At 55.8% G+C, this 20,065-nt stretch overlaps 2 protein-coding genes across 6 annotated transcripts in view; one reads left to right on the top strand and one right to left on the bottom strand.

Moving 5' to 3' along the window:
- The window catches only part of RFX1 (regulatory factor X1), a 30,086-nt gene extending 22,203 nt beyond the window's left edge, over positions 1–7,883 (top strand). For all 4 annotated transcript variants that reach the window (XM_064479901.1, XM_031437434.2, XM_064479902.1 and 1 more), the window contains 12 exons: positions 1,274–1,455; positions 2,464–2,583; positions 2,674–2,789; positions 3,015–3,133; positions 3,215–3,324; positions 3,780–3,931; positions 4,011–4,108; positions 5,179–5,328; positions 5,424–5,632; positions 6,040–6,193; positions 6,276–6,321; positions 6,457–7,883. In XM_064479901.1, the coding sequence (XP_064335971.1) occupies positions 1,274–1,455; positions 2,464–2,583; positions 2,674–2,789; positions 3,015–3,133; positions 3,215–3,324; positions 3,780–3,931; positions 4,011–4,108; positions 5,179–5,328; positions 5,424–5,632; positions 6,040–6,193; positions 6,276–6,321; positions 6,457–6,626 (1,626 nt within the window). In that variant the 3' untranslated portion in view covers positions 6,627–7,883. The remainder of the gene's footprint in view (positions 1–1,273; positions 1,456–2,463; positions 2,584–2,673; positions 2,790–3,014; positions 3,134–3,214; positions 3,325–3,779; positions 3,932–4,010; positions 4,109–5,178; positions 5,329–5,423; positions 5,633–6,039; positions 6,194–6,275; positions 6,322–6,456) is intronic.
- A 103-nt stretch (positions 7,884–7,986) lies between these two features.
- Positions 7,987–15,769, bottom strand: DCAF15 (DDB1 and CUL4 associated factor 15). Of its 2 annotated transcripts, none has more exons than XM_031437441.2 (13): positions 15,605–15,769; positions 13,893–13,990; positions 13,667–13,802; positions 12,897–13,003; positions 12,676–12,815; positions 12,421–12,591; positions 10,022–10,456; positions 9,821–9,912; positions 9,588–9,716; positions 9,409–9,494; positions 9,087–9,191; positions 8,890–9,005; positions 7,987–8,524 (listed from the first exon to the last, which is right to left on the bottom strand). In XM_031437441.2, exons 1-13 carry the CDS (start codon positions 15,734–15,736, stop codon positions 8,469–8,471), a joined length of 1,803 nt encoding a protein of 600 aa, XP_031293301.1. In that variant the 5' UTR covers positions 15,737–15,769; the 3' UTR covers positions 7,987–8,468. The 2 variants fall into 2 exon arrangements, with proteins under 2 accessions (XP_031293301.1, XP_031293302.1); XM_031437442.2 differs by having other exon boundaries at positions 8,890–8,999.
- Positions 15,770–20,065: the final 4,296 nt, after the last annotated feature.

Below are 20,065 nucleotides of genomic sequence, written 5' to 3'. Positions count from 1 at the left end.
CTCTCTGGGCCTCGGCTAATTGCATGAAGCTCTCAGAGGTGATACCCCAGAAGCATCATCTACTCAGATAGTAGATGGTGATGGCGGATAGACGGCAAGGGGATGGAGAGGCAGACGCCACCTTGGGAGGAGCTGCTCTGAACAAGGTTTCGTGTCCATCTGGCAGGCAGAGAGATAAACTCCCTCTGCCCAGAGGCAGCTCTGTGGAGCAGCCCTAGATCCTAACGCTGACCGGGCCCCTCACCAGCTCTGTTACTGTGGCGGGGTGCTCCTGGAGTGGTCCCTGTCCCTCTTGGAGCTTGGGATCTGGAGCGATGGCTTCCCCTCATTTTTAACTACTGCCCTCTCCCATGGCAACCCACTGTGGACCCCATAACCAAGACGGAAGCTTTCTAGGAAGGCCAGCCTTCCCTCAAGCCATGTGGCCTGGCTTCTAGTCTGTTTTATTAAATGCTGACATAACTGATCTCATGACCCACTAATGGGTCCTGAAAACATGGCTCACTAGAACAGTGCTGTCTGACAGCACGTTCTCCGGTGATAGAAATGTTCTCTCTGTGCTGCCCAGTGCAGAGGCCTCTGGCTGCATGAGGCTATTGAGCACTTGAAATGTGAGTTTCCAGGCCCCAGGAACTGAGCTGAGTGGTTTTTTAAAAAACTATTTTGAAAGAATTGTAAAGTCACAGAAGCTGCAGAAATAGTAGAGATCCCTGTGGCCCCTTCCCCCAGGTTCCCCACTAATTATATTTTATGTAACTGCAGTTCAGTATCTAACCAGAAAACTGACATTGGTACCAGGCTGGTGTCTGCTTCTGTCTTTGTATCACATGGAAAGATGTGGGAAACCACCACCATAATCAACATGCAGAACTGTTCCATCACTGCAAAGATCTCCCACCTTTAGAGTCACCCCTGCCCTCCTCCTTCCGATCATCCCTAACCCCTGGCAATCATGAATCGGTTCCCCATTTCTGTAACACTGTCATTTCAAGAATGTTCTGTGAGTGGAATCCTACTTCATGTGACCTTTTGACATTGGCTTTTTCCATTCAGCATAAATTAATTTAAATAGTTCTGTGTGGCTGGTGGTGACTGATTTGGACAGTGCAGTCCTAGAGAATTCCATCAGATTTAGTTCCCATGGGTGACTGTGAGACAACGTGCCCTCTTGTGGGGTTGTCAGGATCACAGTCAGAAATATAGAGAGTGCTGAGCAGCGAGCAGTTGAGAAATGGTAGCAGTTAGCACTCTCCTGTCCCCCCTCGGGCCCCAGGTCCAGTGGCTTCTGGACAACTACGAGACGGCTGAGGGCGTGAGCCTGCCACGGAGCACCCTCTACTGCCACTACCTGCTGCACTGCCAGGAGCAGAAGCTGGAGCCTGTCAACGCCGCGTCCTTCGGCAAGCTCATCCGCTCAGTCTTCATGGGCCTGCGCACCCGACGTCTCGGTACCAGGTGGGGCCACCTGCCCCTGACAGCCCCCAGCAGCCACAAGGCTCACCCTCCCCCCACATTATTGAGGGCTTCAGCTCCCCTTTGTACCCTCACTCACTCCCCTCCAGCCCCATTTGGCCTCTTCACAGCTCCTCTGACACGTGCCTGCTCCCACCCCAGGGCCTGTCCACTGGCTGTGCCTTGTGCCTTGTGTGTCTTTCCCCATCTCCTGATCAAACACCTCCTGGCCCACTTAAATAAAACTGCAGCCTTCCACCACCTCTCTGACATCCACTCCCCCTTACTTTTTCTCCTCAGCACTTAGCACCTTCCAACAGGCCTTTTATGTTACTTCTCTTGTTTCTGATCTGTCTTCCAGTGCTGAAATGCACATCCCTTGAGAGTGCGGGGGATGTACACAGTCAGTACTTACTCAGGGTCGTGGGGCAGTGAATTCACTTAGGAAGGAGCAAGGAGCCATCCTGTGATCCCACCCTTCCCCGCTTCTTCTCTGTGACCCCCTCACACCTCTCCAGACTGAGCCCTGCTCGTCACTTGGTTCCAGCTCCCAGCTTAGGCCCTAGACAGCACCTCATTCATTCATTCAAACATATGTACATGCATAACCTTGAGCAAAGTACTGCATCTCTTTGTGTCTCAGCTTCCTCATCTGTCAATCCAGGATGCCAGGAGCACCCTTCGTAGGGTAGGGATGAGGAACACGTGGATTCGTATGTGTTAAGTGCTCGGAACAGTGCCTGGCACATTGTTATGAGTAGCAGTCAGCAAATAACTGCTAAGCACTCGCCCCCTGACACTGGCCCTGGCTTCACAGGGCTCGGTCTGCAGGTGGGGGCCTCTCCTGGGACCCACAGTCCCTGCACTTCCCCAGCCCAGCACCCCTAGCTCTGTGGAACATGGGGCTCTGTTTGGCCCCCTAGCAGAGGGGAGGTGGGTGTGATGTGACGCTCTTGGGGGACGACTGGTGGCCTCCCCCAACCCAGCCCTCACCCTCTGCCTCCCTTCTAGGGGCAACTCTAAGTACCACTACTACGGCCTGCGCATCAAGGCCAGCTCTCCCCTGCTGCGGCTGATGGAAGACCAGCAGCACATGGCTATGCGGGGCCAACCCTTCTCACAGAAGCAGAGGTAGGAGGATGGGCCAGGCCCAGTGCTGGTGGGCAGGGAAGGGCATGGCAGCCCGTCCCCGCTCCAGCCGCCTGCCCATCCTTTCCCCAGGCTCAAACCCATTCAGAAAATGGAGGGCATGACCAACGGTGTGGCCGTGGGCCCACAGCAGGCCACTGGGCTGTCGGACATCAGTGCCCAGGTCCAGCAGTACCAGCAGTTTCTGGGTGAGGGCTCCCTGGGCTCTGGGGTGGGGCCTCTGGCAGGGTCTTCGGGTCCTGGAAAGTGTGCATGGTTCACTTGCCCTCCCTGGACCTCATCAGCCCCACTGCACATGGGGGAACTTCTGTTTCATAGCAACGTGGTGCCAACTTAGTGGGGTCCCAGGATGAGGCTTGAGGGGGCAGGCAGGTGGGGGATGAGGGGCCTCATGGTGTCTCTTCTGTTCCTAGATGCCTCAAGGAGCCTCCCTGACTTCTCAGAGCTTGACCTCCAGGGCAAAGTGCTGCCCGAGGGCGTCGGGCCTGGAGACATCAAGGCCTTCCAGGTCCTGTACCGGGAACACTGTGAGGTAGGGCTTGTGGGCAGCGGGCAGGGGCAAGGGAGGGCCATGCAGCCGCCCAGCCTCATGAACACCCAGCCTCCCCAACAGGCCATCGTCGATGTCATGGTGAACCTGCAGTTCACCCTGGTGGAGACACTGTGGAAAACCTTCTGGAGGTACAACCTCAGCCAGCCCAGCGAGGCGCCGCCGCTGGCTGTGTGAGTGCCTCTGCGTCGAGGCGGGGAGTGGGAAAGGAAGTTGGTTGGGCACCATGTGAGTCAGCACCCAAGGCTGAGGGGGCCAGAGCTCAGATTTCATGCAGGGGTGGGGGCTCCTGTCAGACCCCTGCAGTTTGTGGGGTGCACATGCCTTCTGAGCCCCGCTCAAGCATGTGCATGTGTACCAGTCTGATGCTCGGTGTATGGGATGACATGACCCCCAAGCCATTTCCTCCCTGTGGTGGGTAGGTGCCTGTGCCCTGGTATGCAGGGTGTAAGGTCCCTCTCTGACCCTAGGGGCATCGTGGCCTGGGTCAGCCTCACCCTGGGGGTCCGCGAGAAGCAGAGAGTACCTGCCTGAGCCCTGGGTGGGGTGGGGGTGCTGAGCCCTTCTGACTCTGGATATGCGACCATGGAATGTCCTTGTGACCCTGGGGTGGGGTGGGTGCCCACAGGCACGATGAGGCTGAGAAGCGGCTGCCAAAGGCCATCCTGGTGCTCCTCTCCAAATTCGAGCCTGTGCTCCAGTGGACCAAGCACTGTGACAACGTGCTGTACCAGGGCCTGGTGGAGATCCTCATCCCTGATGTGCTACGGCCCATCCCCAGTGAGTGCGCGGCCCCTGGTACCCCCACCCCGCCCCACCCCGCCCCCGAGTCCCGACCAGCCCTCGCTACCACCCACAGGTGCCTTGACCCAAGCGATCCGGAACTTTGCCAAGAGCCTGGAGAGCTGGCTCACCCATGCCATGGTGAACATACCCGAGGAGATGCTGCGGGTGAAGGTGAGTGTGTGAGGGAGGCTGAGGGCCACCTTGGGCCCACAGCCTGGCTCCTCCTTCCTGGCTAAGGGGCTGTGGGTTGGGGGCCTCGGCTTCTGTGCCCGACAGAGGCAGTAAGATTTGTCCTCATGTCTGTTCCCTCGGAATGAACTTTGGGCGTTGTCTTTACAAACCAGCTTCCTCGGGTGCACACTTCTGAAACAACCCATTTGTGGTATTTTTGTATGCAACACAGCATCTTAAAAAAATAAAAACTGAGTGCAAACTTGAACTAGTTCTCTTCAGATAACTTCAACAGAAAGTGCTTTTGTGTTCAGAATGAGATAAAATCTAAGACAAAAAAAAAAAAGAAAATCTATAAGGCAACAATAATGGCCCTCTTCATCAAGGCTGCACATTCACTAACTACCAAGATGTGAGGAATTAGATGGGATGTGCTTGCTCTTGAGCAAACAATAATAATAAAAAGAAAGAAAAGGTTGTTTTTTTTTTAAGTCTTTAAGATGATAACATGACAGCTAAACAGAACTAAATGTCTGAAGAATGACCCTTGGGTATGCTGGACACAGGGCAGGGCCCCGGGAGAGTAGAAGCTGGATCTAGGGGGGAAGCCCTTCTGATCTGGCAAGATTTAGATATTCATTTATTGTATATGCATTTATTGAGCACCTGCTGTGTGCCCAGCATGGTTCTCAGTGTTGGGACCATAGCAGTGACCAAGATGGCCAAAACTCTGGCCCTCCCGGAGCTGACATTCAAGGGAATAATATCCAAACAAAATGAAACAAAAGGTTATGGAAGCAATGCCCTTTCTGAGCCGTGGCTTCTGGTATTTTCTTGTGTTTTTTCATTAAAAATAATAATGCTGTTCAGACCCACATTGATTTATTTGGACTCATTCTTTGAGTTGGTGGACACCCAAAGTTTGGAAATCCCGACCCTTTGGTCCCCCCCAGTAAAAGCAAAAGGTACATCCCTCTCTTTTAGGAGGAAGGCTCACAGAGGTTGCAGTGGGTGGGGCCGGGGACGGCGAGGGTGGGTTCCGCAGAAGCCACAAGCCTCGGGCCCCACAGGTGGCAGCGGCCGGCGCCTTCGCGCAGACACTGCGGCGCTACACGTCGCTCAACCACTTGGCGCAGGCGGCGCGCGCTGTGCTGCAGAACACCGCGCAGATCAACCAGATGCTGAGCGATCTCAACCGTGTGGACTTCGCCAACGTGCAGGTGAGCGCGGACGGGGCAGGCGAGCTCGGGTAGGTCCGGTGGGACAGGCCTGGGGCGCCAGCTGAGCCGCGGGCACCTGCCCCGCTGTGTCCCAGGAGCAGGCCTCATGGGTGTGCCGCTGCGAGGACCGCGTGGTGCAGCGGCTAGAGCAGGACTTCAAAGTGACGCTGCAGCAGCAGAATTCACTGGAGCAGTGGGCAGCCTGGCTGGACGGCGTCGTGAGCCAGGTGCTCAAGCCATACCAGGGCAGCGCCGGCTTCCCCAAGGCCGCTAAGCTCTTCCTCCTCAAGTGGTCCTTCTACAGGTGCGCGCTGGCTGGGCGGGATACGGGCGGGAAAGGGGCTGGGCCAGAGGAAGCTCCTCCTACCGCGGCTGGACCCAGAAAAGGCTCTGGGGCCAGGCCAAAATTAGACCAGAGAAGGCCCTGCTTCTTCGGGGAGGGTGGGCCTATATGAGGATACGCCCCCTTGAGGGTGGGACCACAGAAAGCCCTGCCTCCAGAGGGCTCACGGGCCTTTTCTGAAGGCGGGGGTCCTGCTGACGATGGGCGGGGCTAGGGCCCTCCTCCATCTCTCATGGACGCCGTAGGGAAGCCTGTGTGGGGCCACGCTGTGGTAGCTAGGCTTGCTCAAGCCTCGGGTCTTTGCGGCAGGGAATGGGGGCGAAGGGGTGAGTCCGGGTCTGAGGGTCTCCTCTCTGCCACTGCCCCAGCTCCATGGTGATCCGGGACCTGACCCTGCGCAGCGCCGCCAGCTTCGGCTCCTTCCACCTCATCCGCCTGCTCTACGATGAGTACATGTACTACCTGATCGAGCATCGCGTAGCCCAGGCCAAGGGCGAGACCCCCATCGCCGTCATGGGCGAGGTGCGCGCGGCGGGACGCTGAGGGCACGGGCGGGGCGCCCCTCGGCTGGACCCTCACCCCTTCTCCTCTCCCCTCCTTCCAGTTCGCCAACCTGGCTACCTCCCTGAACTCCTTGGACCCGGACAAAGGTAAGTGAAGAGTTTCCCTACCCAGGGCCTGAGTAAGGCGGCGGCGTACAGGGGGGCTGGGGTGGAGGAGGTGCCAGCGGAGGCCTGGTGGCGCCGCTGCCCCGCACTGAGCCAGGCCTGGCCCGTGTGCCACAGACGAGGAGGAGGAAGAGGAGGACGAGAGCGAGGATGAGCTGCCGCAGGACATCTCGCTCGCGGCCGGCGGCGAGTCGCCCGCGCTGGGCCCCGAGGCTCTGGAGCCACCGGCCAAGCTGGCGCGGACGGACGCGCGCGGCCTCTTCGTGCAAGCGCTGCCCTCCAGCTAAGACCGCGGCCTCCCCCCGCCCCGCCCGCCCACCCTACCCCGCCGCCTCTCCTCGCCAGGGTCCCTCACAGCTTCTGTGGCTTCGCTGTCACCGCTCCAGTTTCGGCCAGGGCCAGGAGGGGGCCTCCGAGACAGGGAAGGCAAGGGGGTCCCCGCCCCCTATGGGGCCGCACAATCACAGGGCCGGGCGGAGCCGCAGCTGCAAACTCTGACACAAAAGACGTGCCTTAAGGAACCCGCCGCCGTGCCCAGGTGCCCCCTGGGGCAGCCAGCTTGGCCCCTTGGCCCGAAGGCCACAACATCTCCCTCCCCTCCCCCACCACCCCAGGGGGCAGGCAGGCAGGCCCCCTCCCTTGCGGAACTGTTAACTTATTCAGCTCGCTGGCTTTGCACAGCCTGTCCTGGGCCCAGCCCTGAGCCCCGGGTGGGCACAGGTGGGCATCACCTGGGGACCCGTCACTGTCAGCAGCAGTCCTGGGACCCCTCCCCCAGCAACCCCACCGCTTCCCCCTTCTTGGTATAAGTGCAATTAAAGCCGTGGGTGTCGCATCTTCTCCAGAGCTAGGCCCTCTCTTGCCCCACAGCCCTAGAGCGGGGCACTGCCTGGCCTGGATAGGGGAAGGGCAGCAGGGGCACTGCCTCCAGCTTCCAAAGAGCAGCAGGCTGGACCGGGCAACGGAGCCCGGAGGGGCCTGCTGCGGGCAGCGGGCCTGCTCCAAGTGCCCGTGCCTGCCCCAGCCAGGGCCGGGTACTCCGCTTGATCAGATCCAAGACCCTGAGTCCTGGGCCCTCCTCGCCGCTGGTTTGTAATGGAACCTCCATGCTCCTACTCCCCCTGGAGACCTTGCTTCTCCTCCGTGCGTGCGACCCTGCCCCCCACATGACTATTGTGCGATTTGTGAGCGCCGCCTGAGCGGAGTTGGTAACTTGTTGGGTTTTTTTCCAACCATCATGGCCTTATCTGTTCCGGTTTTCTCAGTGTTTTCAACCTGTGAGATAGATGTTTCTGGCAAAAAGCGGAAAAAAAAAGGAAAAAAGAAAAAAAAAAGAAAAACCTGACCTATTGTATAAAAATCACTATTTTGTGTGCTCCGTGTGCTACAGCTTTTGGGGTGGCTTGTCCACTCCCCCTCCCTACCCCTCGGGGCCTCCCCTCCCCTGGCGGTGAAAGTGTCCACATGTGTGGTAGTCTAGTGTGCCGAGCTGTTTTCTACCTTTTTGTAGTCTTTCTTAAAACACAATAAATTCCGCTGTGATATTTGGCTACTGCTGACTTGCCGGGCCTTGGTGGGGGCCTTGGGGATAAGGGCTCCAGCTGGACCCCCCAAGCACCTGAGTGGCAGGCAGTATAGGGAACTCAGTGACATTCAGAAATTAAACATTTATTATGTGAAGAGGAACAGGGTGGAGGAGAGGGGTGATGGCCACGAGGTTCACCATTGGGAGGGTGGTGCTGGGGGTGGTCAGGGCAGGGATACAGGGTCCATCTGGCCTCTAGGGGTTGGGGGGCAATGTCCACACCTGTAGCCGAGGAAAGGGGCAAGCTCGCAAGGAACGAGTGCCCATGCCCAGCTTAGGGTGAAGGCAGGCGCCCAAGGCTGGTGGGGCAGGGGGCTCCCTCCCTCTGCCCCTTCCCAACTTAAATAGGCATAAATAAGAAGTGTCCAGACTCTCAGGCCACCAGGGGCTGCCCCGCCCAGCCCCCTTCCCGCAGCTTAACACTAGTGCCGCTCATCGGTCTCATCAGTCGGTCAGCCGGTCAGCTGGGCAGAGGCTGCTGGGAAGGCGGCCAGCTCCCAGGCCGCGGAGGTAGTTGGAGTCAATGTCCAGGGTGGCCGGGCCCTCACAGCACAATCCACGTGTATCGCTCACTGTCCGCCAGAACCTTCAGTGAGCACCCTGCAGGGAAGGATGAGGACGGAGCCTTGGAACTTCTGCTCACCCAGGCCTGTCTCCCTAACTTGATATGGGCCCAGAAGGTTCCATACATAAACCTACTGAGTTATTTTCTGACTCCTGCCTGCAGCCAGTTAATAAATGTCTGCTGAATGAATGAGTGACTGGCCAGGGCCCCCAGGTGTCACACCTGAGCTGGTCCCCTGGTCTTGGCCTGGGCTGCCTCCCCTCACCCCAATGCGACAGTGTCCACTAGCACAGCCAACGTGCTCCACCATCCAGCAACACTTAGGAGTGAGCATCTGCTCCGGGCCCAAGCCCCAGGATAAGGACTTCAGTCCTGACTGTTGTCAGGTCACAGGGCCCACCTTTGTGCAGCGCCTCGTTGGTCATCCTGTTGACATATCGGCCGCTGCTCTCAGGCACCAGCCACTTCATGACCATGTCCACACAGCTCTTGCGGTATGAGCTCCAGACGCTGCCGCTGAGAGAGACAGGTGAGCAGCTCTCAAACCAGGCCAACCTGCCCCAAGCCCTGGCCGCCCCAGCCCCAGCCCTGCCTCACCTGGTCTGCCCTTTGACCTCAGTGAGGTCACCCACGCTGACTGTCACAAAGATGCCTGTGTTGAGGTCCCATGCCACCTTGAGGCTGGTGTGATAGGTCTTTGGTCTACAGTGAGGAGGGGTGGTGAGCAGAAGATAAAGGGGGTGCGACCACTTGGTCCCTGAGCTTGAAACCCAGCTACCCTGAAGGGCTTTCGTCTTTGGAGCAGTAACAAAGTTTTAGGAGCAGGAGAGTCTTCTCCCACCCCACCCCCCAGCACTGAGGTGTCTTGAGTTCAGGACCCTACTGGGCAAGGGTGAGGGTGGGCTCCCTGCCCTCTCACCGGAGCTGGCCTTCCTCGGTGGGGGACGGGAACGCCAGGAGCAGCAGGCCGATGTTAATGAGGACCTGGTTGGTTTCTGGGCAGACCTGGGTTTGGGGGGGTGTGGATGGTGACAGCTATTGAGAAAGCCGCCCAGAGGGGGAGGTCCTGGGCCTGCCCTGCCCTACCCCTGGGCCCACCTCCAGGATGACAATGTCATAGTCGCTGAAGGAACAGAACTGGTGACCCCAAGTGGCGTCATGGCGGATGACCTCGTTGATGACATACTCGAAGTCCAGCGTGAGCTGTTCCACTGTCAGGTACTGACCCTGTGGAGAGTGGCCAGAGGCTTGTAAGAGGAGGCCTGCACCACCTGCCAGACCAGCAGGTTCCCCAGGAGCTGCCCCTCGGCCTGCCCGCTGCCAGCACCAACCTGGACAGCAGCTCGCTCCCGCATGGGCCGCAGGTTGCGGCCTCGGAGATCAGTCACCACGAAAGGCAGGGAGATCTTGTCATCCTCAAACTCTGAGGGGGCAGGATATGGGGGTAGGGATGGCAGCGGGAGGCCTAGAGGCCCCTCCAGGCCAGCCTCCCACACCTGGGACCCTGCCTGCCGAGTGGGCCCCCTGCTCACCATCCTCTGGCTCCGACCCCTCGCTGGACCCCAGCACGTAATACAGCTTGGTGTAGTTGACGTATCCAGGCTCAGGGGCAGGTGCCTCTGTGGCAGTGGGGCTGTCCCGGGGCACTGCCTCCCCACCTGGGGCTAGGGGCTCAGAGGGCAGGCGGCAGCGGCTGTCTGAGGGCCCTGGGCAGGGGGGTGGCCGGACTTCCTCTGAGGCTCCACCCTTGGCCTCTTTGGCCCTGCGGAAGATGTCGGCCACAAACTCCTTGGCTTTGGCGATGGCGGGTGAGGGCTCGGGAGCTCCAGAGGGCCGGGCTGGGGCTGCTTCAGGGCAGACACTGGGGAGGACAGGGGGCATCTCTGGGCTCTGGGGCCCAGGGGAGCTGGGAGGGGCTGGGGGATAGGTGGTGTGGTCATACAGGATTTGGCAGAAGCTGCTATCGCCTGGAACATAAAAATAAAAAGTGATGGAGGTGGAAAGGGGTCAACAGATGGGTTCAAGATCAGGACGCTCTCCTGACCTCCCTCATAACTCTGGAGGGTTCTTAGAAATCTTCCTTGAGGAGACCCTTCTAGAAGACTTACATATGCTGAGATCAGTCTGAAACACCCAGAAGAGAAAAAGGACTTTTAGACACACACATGTGTGCGTGTGCACACATGCACTGACTTGTTCATTCAAACCTTATTCTTGAGCATCTGCTGTATGCCACACCCAGATCACGGGAGTGAACAAGACAGACAAAAACCCCTGCCCTTGGGGAGCTGATAGTCTATGATGATGAAAGATAGAAGCCACATAAGTCTGAGAGTTTACTACACAGCCCTCTGTCCTCCCCAACCTGAGCCAGATCAGCACAGGCACAGCCTGGCTGAATCCCAAACCTCTGTCTATGACTCCACCTGATGGGGGGCCGGAACCCCTGGGGAATGTATGGTCAGTGTGGAGGACCCCAACGCATTCACCGAGCAGCACCGTGGCTGGGCCCTGGGCCCTGCCTGCCCTGCCTCCTTCGGGCCACCACAAGCAACCCCTGGAGAGGAGAACTATCCTCCCAGCTCAGGACTCGAGGCTGAGGCTCAGAGAAACTTGTCCAAGGTCACACTGAGATAATGCAAGCCAACCAATGCACTCTTGTCTGCCAGAGTGGCGGCACTTCCAGAGGGAAGGAGGATGAGTGGAAAATGTTCGAGTTAAAACTCCCCATCTGTGTAAATACCCTCCTATGGTGAGATGAGTGTTAAGACACGGGTAACAATGCCCCTCACCTGGGCCTTGTGCACATGGCCAGATCTTGTGCCATGTGGTCCTTCCTAACTGGGCAGGGGCCCTCAGCCCCATCCAGCCCTGGCTTGCTGGGGACTCACAGCATGGCAAGAAGCAGGGCCTTGTCCACGCCGGCACAGGCGGCCAGGGCAGGGGCGGGAGGCCCCTGGCTGGTTCATGGGCTTAGTTATATATATGCAATTTTCCTTTCATGTCCATTCTCCTTCCCCTCTGCAGGGGCAACAGGGATCTTTATTTGACTGGATTCTTGTCAAAAGTGGAACACATTTCTAATTTATCTATAAGTGGCATCTGTATCAGATTCTAGACCTCCCTGTATGAGCATGTCTTCAAGGCACGCTCTCTACAGCCATGCATGCTTGGGCTCTCCTTGGGCCTGCTGATCCAAGGGGAGTGCCCACCCTGTCCTACCTCTCCAATCCCTGGGGGTGTATACCAGGCTGCCCCCAGCTCCTGCCACCAGAGCCTTGGACATGCATGGCTGTGGGGCTGCTGGGCAACAGGTACCCTCTGTTGCCATGAGTATCGGAGAGCCCCCAGGGACCCATGTTGTCACCAGCCAGTGGCATTATCCAGCTTCCTAACGTTTGCCACTCTGTCAAGCAACATCACCTGATTTTTACTGGCATTTCTCCGAACACCAAAAATGTAAGATAGCCATCTGTCCACTAACCACTCCTTGAAATTTTTAAATTAGCATTTCTCTTTCTGAAGAGAAGGAAGCACTGCACCATCCAGTATGGTAGCTGCTGACTACATGTGACTATTTGAACTTAACGTTAACTAAAATTAAATTTAATCACATGAGACACTTTCAAGTGGCTACTGGTGGCAACTGTAGCAGACACTGTGGAAAGTTCTAGTGAACAGCACTGGGGTGGGGTGTGGCTGGGTTCCCACTTTCCCGCTTCCTGGCTGTGACCCTGGAGAGGGACTTCACCTCTCCCGGCCTCGGTCTCCTCATCTGTGATGTGGGGGTAGTGACAAGACCGACCTCCTGGGGCTGCCTGGCCAAGTCCGTGGATCACAGGCCCTGAGGCTGACAGTGCGAGGGGGGCCTGCCTGCTGTCCAGGTTGGTGCTGGCAGCGGGCAGGCTGAGGGGCAGCTCCCGGGGCATACCTGCCGAGTGGACCGAGACGGCACAGGCCACCAGGGAGTAGCTGGTGTTGAGCAGCACCACCTGGTCCTTCTTGAGCTGGAAGGCAGGCTGGAAAGTGGGGAAGGGGTAGACCACCTGGTACTTGGTGTGCAGCATGAAGCCATGCCGCAGGCACTGCGCGCTCGGGTCACCTGCAGCAACACAGGCCACATGGCTCAGTTGTGGCCCCGGGGCGGAGAGGCAGACAGCCCGCACCCCGGGCTGCAGCCCCTCACCTGGGTGGGCCCGGATGGCATCCCGGCAGGCGGCACAGCGGCCTGGTGGTGGCACGGCCACAGTGCTGATGTAGATGTCCCGGTGGTTCTCATCACTCATCATCATCATGTTCATGAGCATGCCATTGGCTGAGCGGGTGCTGGGGGCCAGCACAGCCTCAGCAGCCCGGCCCAAGCGCCCACCCTCACCCACCCTCGGCCTCCCTGGCCCCAAGTCTCACTTGAAGCCGAAGACAATGACCTTGGAGGCATCACTGGGCCATTCACACACGGTCAGGTACAGGTCACTGTAGATCTCTTCATCTTGGAAGAGCCGCACCTGCCGGACCTGAGCGGCATGTTTGGGTAAGGGTAGGGTGGGAGCGTACCCGGGGGCCTACGGGGGGCGCCACCCGAGGCTGAACAATGCAGCCAGTGTCAGGCCAGGGATCCCCAAGCCGCCCCCGCCCCGCATCCCTCTGCCTTCCTGAGAACAGGCTGAGGAAGCTCACAAGTGCTTCCCTTCACAAGCTGGGGACACAGGGAGGGAGGCTGGGCCCAGGACAGGATGCAGCCAATGGGAGCCCTGCCCAAGCAGAGGGGACTCAGCCAGACACATCAGTTCCAGGCCTGACCCACCCTGAGACCTGCTCACCTCTCTGAGCTCATGTGCTGTTACCAGGGGTAACAGCACTCACCTCCTGGGGTGGGGCATTTGAGGAGTCAAGGTCAGGGCTAAAGTGGCAGTGGCAGGCCGCTTGGTCCTAACAAAGCAAATGGGTCCCTCCTGGCCTGAGCCATCGAACCATATGAAATTACTGCTGTTTACCCATTTTCAACTCTAAAAATGGCAATTTCCTATAGTTCGACTCAACACTTGAAGACTTGACAATGACTCCATGGGTACACTGTCTCCATTTGACAGCCATGGAACCTGCGGCTCAGAGGGGTGCTGTGACCTGCAGGAGTCATGCTGTTAGAAGGGACAGCCCAGTGCCAGGCCCGGCCCTACCAGCTTGAGCTTGCTGTGGACGTTGAACTCCCACCAGTAGAGGTGGTAGATGTAGAAAGAGAAGTCGTCATCCCCACTGCTGCTGGTGTAGGAGAGAACGTAACGGCCGCACTTGGAAAAGCCCAGGAAGATGTGTCTGTGGGGGTGGAGGGAAGCGTCGTGTGGCCAGGTCAGAGGACAGCCTGCCACCCCACCCAGCTGCCCCCCTGCCTGGCACCAGCCTCACCCTGCGTAGAGGAAGTCTTCATCCACAATGTTCTTGAGAGAGACGCAGACCCTGGGTGGCAGCTTTCGGAAGAGGCGAGGAGAGAGCTGCCCACTGATCTGTGGAAGGGGCAGCCAGGGCTCTTGACGCAGGTGGCCTGCAGCCCCCCAGTCCCCTCACCCAAGGCAGAGCTGCACCCTTGGTGTCCAGCTCAGCCCAGCCCAGCCATACAGGCCCATTCCCTGCCAACCATGATGGTCTAGGTGGTCCAAGCTCTGGAAGGTGCGAACCGCTCGAGCCTGATTCTCTACCAGGGACCCGTGCCACCCTCCCGACTCCGTATCTCTTTATCCTTAGGGTTCCTCTTGCCCAAGCCCCTGGGGTCTGAGAACTAGCACTAGCATCACTCCCCCAGGAAGGTTCCCCAGTCACCCCTGGCCCACACTGGGCCACCTAGCAGCCTTCCTGAAGGCTGCCACTCTGCACAATGAGTTGCGGGTGTCCAGGACCACTAAGGGGGCTGGGATGGGGGCTTGACCAACTACACTCAGCTGTCCCCAACTCACTAGCCTACACATGGGTGGTTCCTCGGGACATCCCCGGCCTCAGCTGGGGGCCAATCAAGGCAGACAGAAGGATGAGTCTAACCAAGTGTCCCGACTCCCCCTTCTCAACTGCTGCCTTCTAACCAACTCCCTCACCCCAAAAACTTCACCAAGGAAGGATCTGGGGGGCCAGACAGGCACAAGTTGGTCACTGAGGAGTCAGAGCACCTTGGGTCCTACTACCCAGTCTAATGGGGGAGAACAGCCCAGCCTTCAAGGAGATCCTAGTCTGGTGGAACAGCCCTGTCAGTGAGGCCCAGGCTGACAGGGAGACACAATCCCTGTCCAGGGAGCTTCCAAGTTAAGGGCGGAGCCACAGCCCAACCCAAGGAGCAATCAGTCTGAGGGTGGCGACTGTCCCCGCCCAAAGAACTCTAGTCAAAAGGAGAAGACAGAGCCCTGTCCTCAGAGTTCCCAGCCTAATGGAGAAGGCACACTACCCACTATCCACGGAGACAGTCCTGCCCCAGTTGCTGCTGACCTGACAGCAGATTCACATGTCTGCCCTCCCAGAGCTCCCAAATTGATGGGGGAAAGATCCCGGGCACACTAAGAGTTTAAAGTCTGATGGGGGAGACAGAGCCCTGCTCAGGTAGCTGAAGATCAGGCCTTCTCCAGGGAGCTCCCTCCCATTCAATGGGGAGGCAAACGCAGTTACAGGAACTCCCAGCTCCCGTGTGGTGAAAGCTGGACAGAGAGAGGAACCCCAGGCGGAGAAATCTCAAAGCCGGTAGGGGCTTTGCCAAGGAGGCGGGAAGGCTCCGTAACGGAGGGGCTACGGGAGCAGGGTTTTGAAAAATGAGTCTGACCCTGGGTCGCCCCCTTCCTCCTTATTCCCCCAGCGGCCTCTAAGGCCCCCGCCATTCAAGCCCCCTCCCCGGGGCCCCGCACCCAGCCCCTCCGTCCAAGCTCCTTCCCGGGGCCCCGCCCCCAGCTCCCTTCATCCAAGCTCCCCCTCCAGCACCCCCAATCCATCCCTCTCCCCGGGGCCCCGCCCAACCCCCTTCATCCGAGCCCCCTCACCCGGAGCTCCGCCCCCAACCCCTCACCCCGCGAACGCCCTCCCTCCGCCTCCCTCGTCCCTCCTCCACACCCCCCGGCGCGCTCCTCCCAGACTCCAGGGCTCACCTTGACCCGCTCCAGCTGTTTGAGGACGTGCTCCCGCCGCCGCCCCACTGCCCGCTTCCCTCCGGCGCCCCCGGGGCCGCCGCCGCCGCTCCCGGCCCCGCTGTTCCGCTCCGATTTCGAGCTGGGCGCCATTTTCACCCCCTCCCTCCACTTCCGGAGCAACCGGTCTCTTCGCCCCACCCCCGTCGCCTCCTCATTGGCCCGTTCTCGGCACTGCGGCCCGCGGGTTGGGTGAAAGCCCGCACTCGGGGCCTTTTCCCGCTACGCCTGTCCATCACAGCCAACTCGGCCTTTGATTGGTAAAGACTATACAGTCCCCGCGGCCCGTCGCCGTGTTCCCGCCTTCCCGCAAGGACGCACCCATCAGAGGCTCCATTTGCGCCCCTCGCCGAGCTGACTTTGACCGGATAGGCAGAGGCTGAGATCTGTCTCCACGGCGTCACGCCCCCTTGTGGCTGGTGGGTTTCCATGGAGACCCAGGCGGTCCAGGCCTGTAGGCGGGGCGATGGGAGCCTGTGGTCCAGGAGGGCCCGAAACCCCAGCCCAGGGATGTCCGCGCCAAGTCCCGGTGCGCGGAGGCCTGGCAAGCATCCCCCGGCCACCGGGCCGAGCCGAGGAAAGGGATTTGCAAAATAAAAGGATATAATTCGATTAAAACATCTTTCAGATGGGTTGGGGGCGGGGGAGGTGGCGGCCAGGAGGCATGATGATGGATAATGACAGCATCAGTCACTTGTATAGCGCTTTACATTTGCCAGAAACAATTCCGAATTTACAATTCTATGTAGTAGGTCGCTGTTATGCCCATTTTATAGATGATAGTAATAACAATTGTTTGATGTCTGATATGTACATCCTCTTCCTGTGCCTTAGCTCATTTAACTTTCGCAACCATTTTGGAGATAGGTCCTTTCATTATCTCCATTTGACACATGCTAAAACTAAGGCCTACAGTGTAGCGCTCCTGAATACCTGGCACATATATACCTCAGATGCGACCTGTTGTGACTATAATCAGAGAAGAATCAAGTGGATCTGGCTCTCAAATTCTTCCAGCCTCATACATTCATTTATCCAACAAATACTTATTGAGCACCTACTATATTCTAAGCCCTGGGGATATGGCAATGAACAAGACAGATAATAATCAAGGGTATAAGTTTATATTATCTAATTCCAGGTAGGATTAGAGAGGAAGGAAGAAGGCTGCTTAGGACAGTCAGAGAGGGGCCCTGTGAAGGTGAGGAGGAGGAATATTCCAGCAAAGACAAAGGTTTCATGGGGATGAGGGTGGCATGACTGAGGTACCACAAAAAGGCCAGTTGGGCCAGAGCAGGAATGAGCAAGGAAAAAAGGAAGGAAGGAAAACAGACAAGGACTTAGAAGCAGGTAGGGAGCGTATGAGGCTTGTAGGTAAATAAAACACTTGGATTTTACTCTGAAGCATAAAGGGAAGCCTCTGGAAGGTTTTTAATAGAAGATGATGGAATCTGAGATGAGATTTAAAAGATCATTGTGATTCAAAGTATTAAATAAATACCCATGAGCCCATACTGATATAAATAAATGATTGAATAAATAAATGGGGGAAAGGGGCCAATCTTCCTTATAGAAGATGTCCAATTAATAAATGTAGAAGGAATGAGGGAAGTAGAAAATTACCATCTCTCAATTACCACAGAAATCAGTGCAGCAGGCAAGATCTACCAATGGATGCTAAAATTAGTGGATGAAACTTGCCTACCCTAAAAGTATGTCTCCTAAAATATTTATGAATTACTGGGAGTTTTTTAAAATGTCCATAAATTCTTTGATATGCCTCCCTCTGGGAGGTGGAGGTTAATTCCCCTCTTTGGGTGTGGGCTGGATTTAGTGATTCACTTTTCAAAAAAAAGTTTTTATTGAAGTGTAGTTGATTTATAATGTTAGTTTCAGGTATACAGCGAAGCGATTCAGTTTTATATATTTTTTTTCTTTTCAGATTCTTTTCCATTACATGTTATAACAAGAAACTGAATATCATTCCCTGTGCTATATAGTAGGTCCTTGTTGTTTATCTGCTTTATATGTAGTAATGTGCATCTGTTAATCCCAAATTCCTAATTTATCCCTCCCCTGCCCTTTCCCCTTTGGTAACCATAGTTTGTTTTCTATGTCCATGAGTCTGTCTTTGGTTTGTAAATAGAATTTGTATCATTTTTTTAGGTTCCACATAGGAGTGATATCATATGATTATTTGTAGTTACTCACCTTTAAGGAAGAAAGAATAGAATGGGAAAAAGTAAGCTGACAGTGAAGAAACCTGGCAAGATACCAGCACAATCAAGGGATCAAGATTACCATCGTAGTGATAAGTCACGTGCATGACAAGGGCCCTTGATGTGACCTGTTGAGAAGGACACTTAGCTCTCTGGTATCCTCTCTAAACCCCATAATCTCAATCTAATGAGAAAACATCAGATGCTTGTCCCAAATGGAGGGACAGGACATTCTACAAAAGACCAGACTAATATACTTCAAAAGTGTCAGGGTCATGAGAAACCATGACCAAGAACCTGGCACAGTTTAGAGGAGTCTAGGATGTGATAATCAAATGAAATGTGACATCTCAGATGGGATCCTGGACCAGAAAAGGATACTGGAGTGAAAACTGGTGAAATTCATGTAAGTCTGTAGTTTAGTGCATAGTATGGTACCAACTTAGTTAATTTACTGTGGTTGTACAAGATGTTAACATTTGGAGCAGTTGGGTGAAGAGTTGACAAGAATTCTCTGTACCAACCACCTCTGCAGATTATCTTAGTCTGTTTAGGCTGCCATAACAAAAATACTATAGACTGAGTGGTTTTACAACAAACACATTTCTCACAGTTTCGGAGGCTGGAATACCCAAGATCAAGATGCTGGCAGACCTGGTGTCTGGTGAGGGTCCACTTCCTGGATTGTGGACAGATGCCTCCTAGCTATACCCTCACATTGCAGAAAGAGAGAGCAAGAGAGAGGCAGGCAGACAGAGAGAGTGTGAGAGCCAAAGCTTCCTTATAAGGGCACTAATCCCATTCATAAAGGCTCCACCCTCATGACCTAATTATCTCCCAAAGGCCCCCACCTCCTAATACCATCACACTGGGGATTAGGGCTTCAACATATAAATTTCTAGGGGGACACAAGAATTCAGTCCATAGCAAAGATCTTCTGTAAATCAGAAATTATTTCAAAATAAATAGGTTTTACGGAGCTGGGGGGAAGTACACTATGGCCGCTGTGTAGAGGATGGTTTGTGGCGGGGACAAGAATGGCCCTAGAGGGGCTAGAGAAGGAGGTGATGGTGGCTTGAATTCAGATAGTAGCAGTAAAAATGGAGAAATGTGGTTATGTTCAGAGCTGTCGGGTGATGCTCATGGACTGTAGAAGTGAGAAAGGAGTTAAATATGGCTTTAGCGCCTGGGGGGAAGGCGTTGCCATTTTCTGATGTGGGGAAGGACAGGGAGGACACAATTTGAGCCAAGTCAGTTGGACATGTGTTTACAAGAGGTTCCACTCCCTCATGCAGACCCCAGGTCTTGGGAGAGCAAAGCTTTTCCTGAAAGCTCCTAGGAATCCACACTTGGTGACTTCCCAACAAGTTGACCAAATTGCCCACCTCCTGGCAGCCTGAAGCCCTTTCAACCAGTGACCCCTTTAAGCAGGATGAAGGAAAGCAGACAGGGGGTCCCCCCCTCATCCTCCTTCCACAGCCCCACCTACCCCAATAAAGAGACCTTGTATCAGTTATCCATTGTTATATAAAAAGCAACACCAAGCACAGTGGTGTAAAATAACAATAATCATTTAGTCTTATTATCTTGCACAGTCCTAAGTGTTGGCTGGGCTCGGCTGGGCAATTCTCACTTGAGGTGTCTTATGCAGCTAGAGTCAGATGGTGCCTGGGGCTGGAGTCACCTCAAAGGCTTCTTCGTGCTTCACATGCTGTCTGTCAGCCAGAACAGAACCGAGTGGCTGGTCCAAGTGTCTTGGGCTTCCTCACAGCATGGTGGAGGGGTTCTAAGGGCAACTCCTGTGAGAGAGAACCAGAAGCAATGTGTACCACCTTTTATGCTCTGGGCTCAGAAATGGTATTGAATAACATCTACCTAAGTCTATTGATTGCATTAGTCACAAAGGTCCACCCAGATTCAACGGGAAGGGACATAGACTCCAACTCTTAATGGGAGAATGTAAGGACACATTGTCAGAAAATCACATGGTCCCAGACCTAAATAGACATTTCTCCAAAGAAGACATACAGATGGCCAACAGGCACATGAAAGACATTCAACATCACTAATTACTTGAGAAATGCAAGTGAAAACTACAATGAAGTATCATCTCACACCAGTCAGAATAGCCACCATTAAAAAGTCTACAAACAATAAATGCTGGAGAGGGTGTGGAGAAAAGGGAACCCTCCAGCACTGTTGA

Source organism: Camelus dromedarius, chromosome 27 (genome assembly GCF_036321535.1).
Source record: "Camelus dromedarius isolate mCamDro1 chromosome 27, mCamDro1.pat, whole genome shotgun sequence".
Classification (NCBI taxonomy): domain Eukaryota; kingdom Metazoa; phylum Chordata; class Mammalia; order Artiodactyla; family Camelidae; genus Camelus; species Camelus dromedarius.
This window is presented reverse-complemented; position numbering and strand designations above follow the sequence as displayed.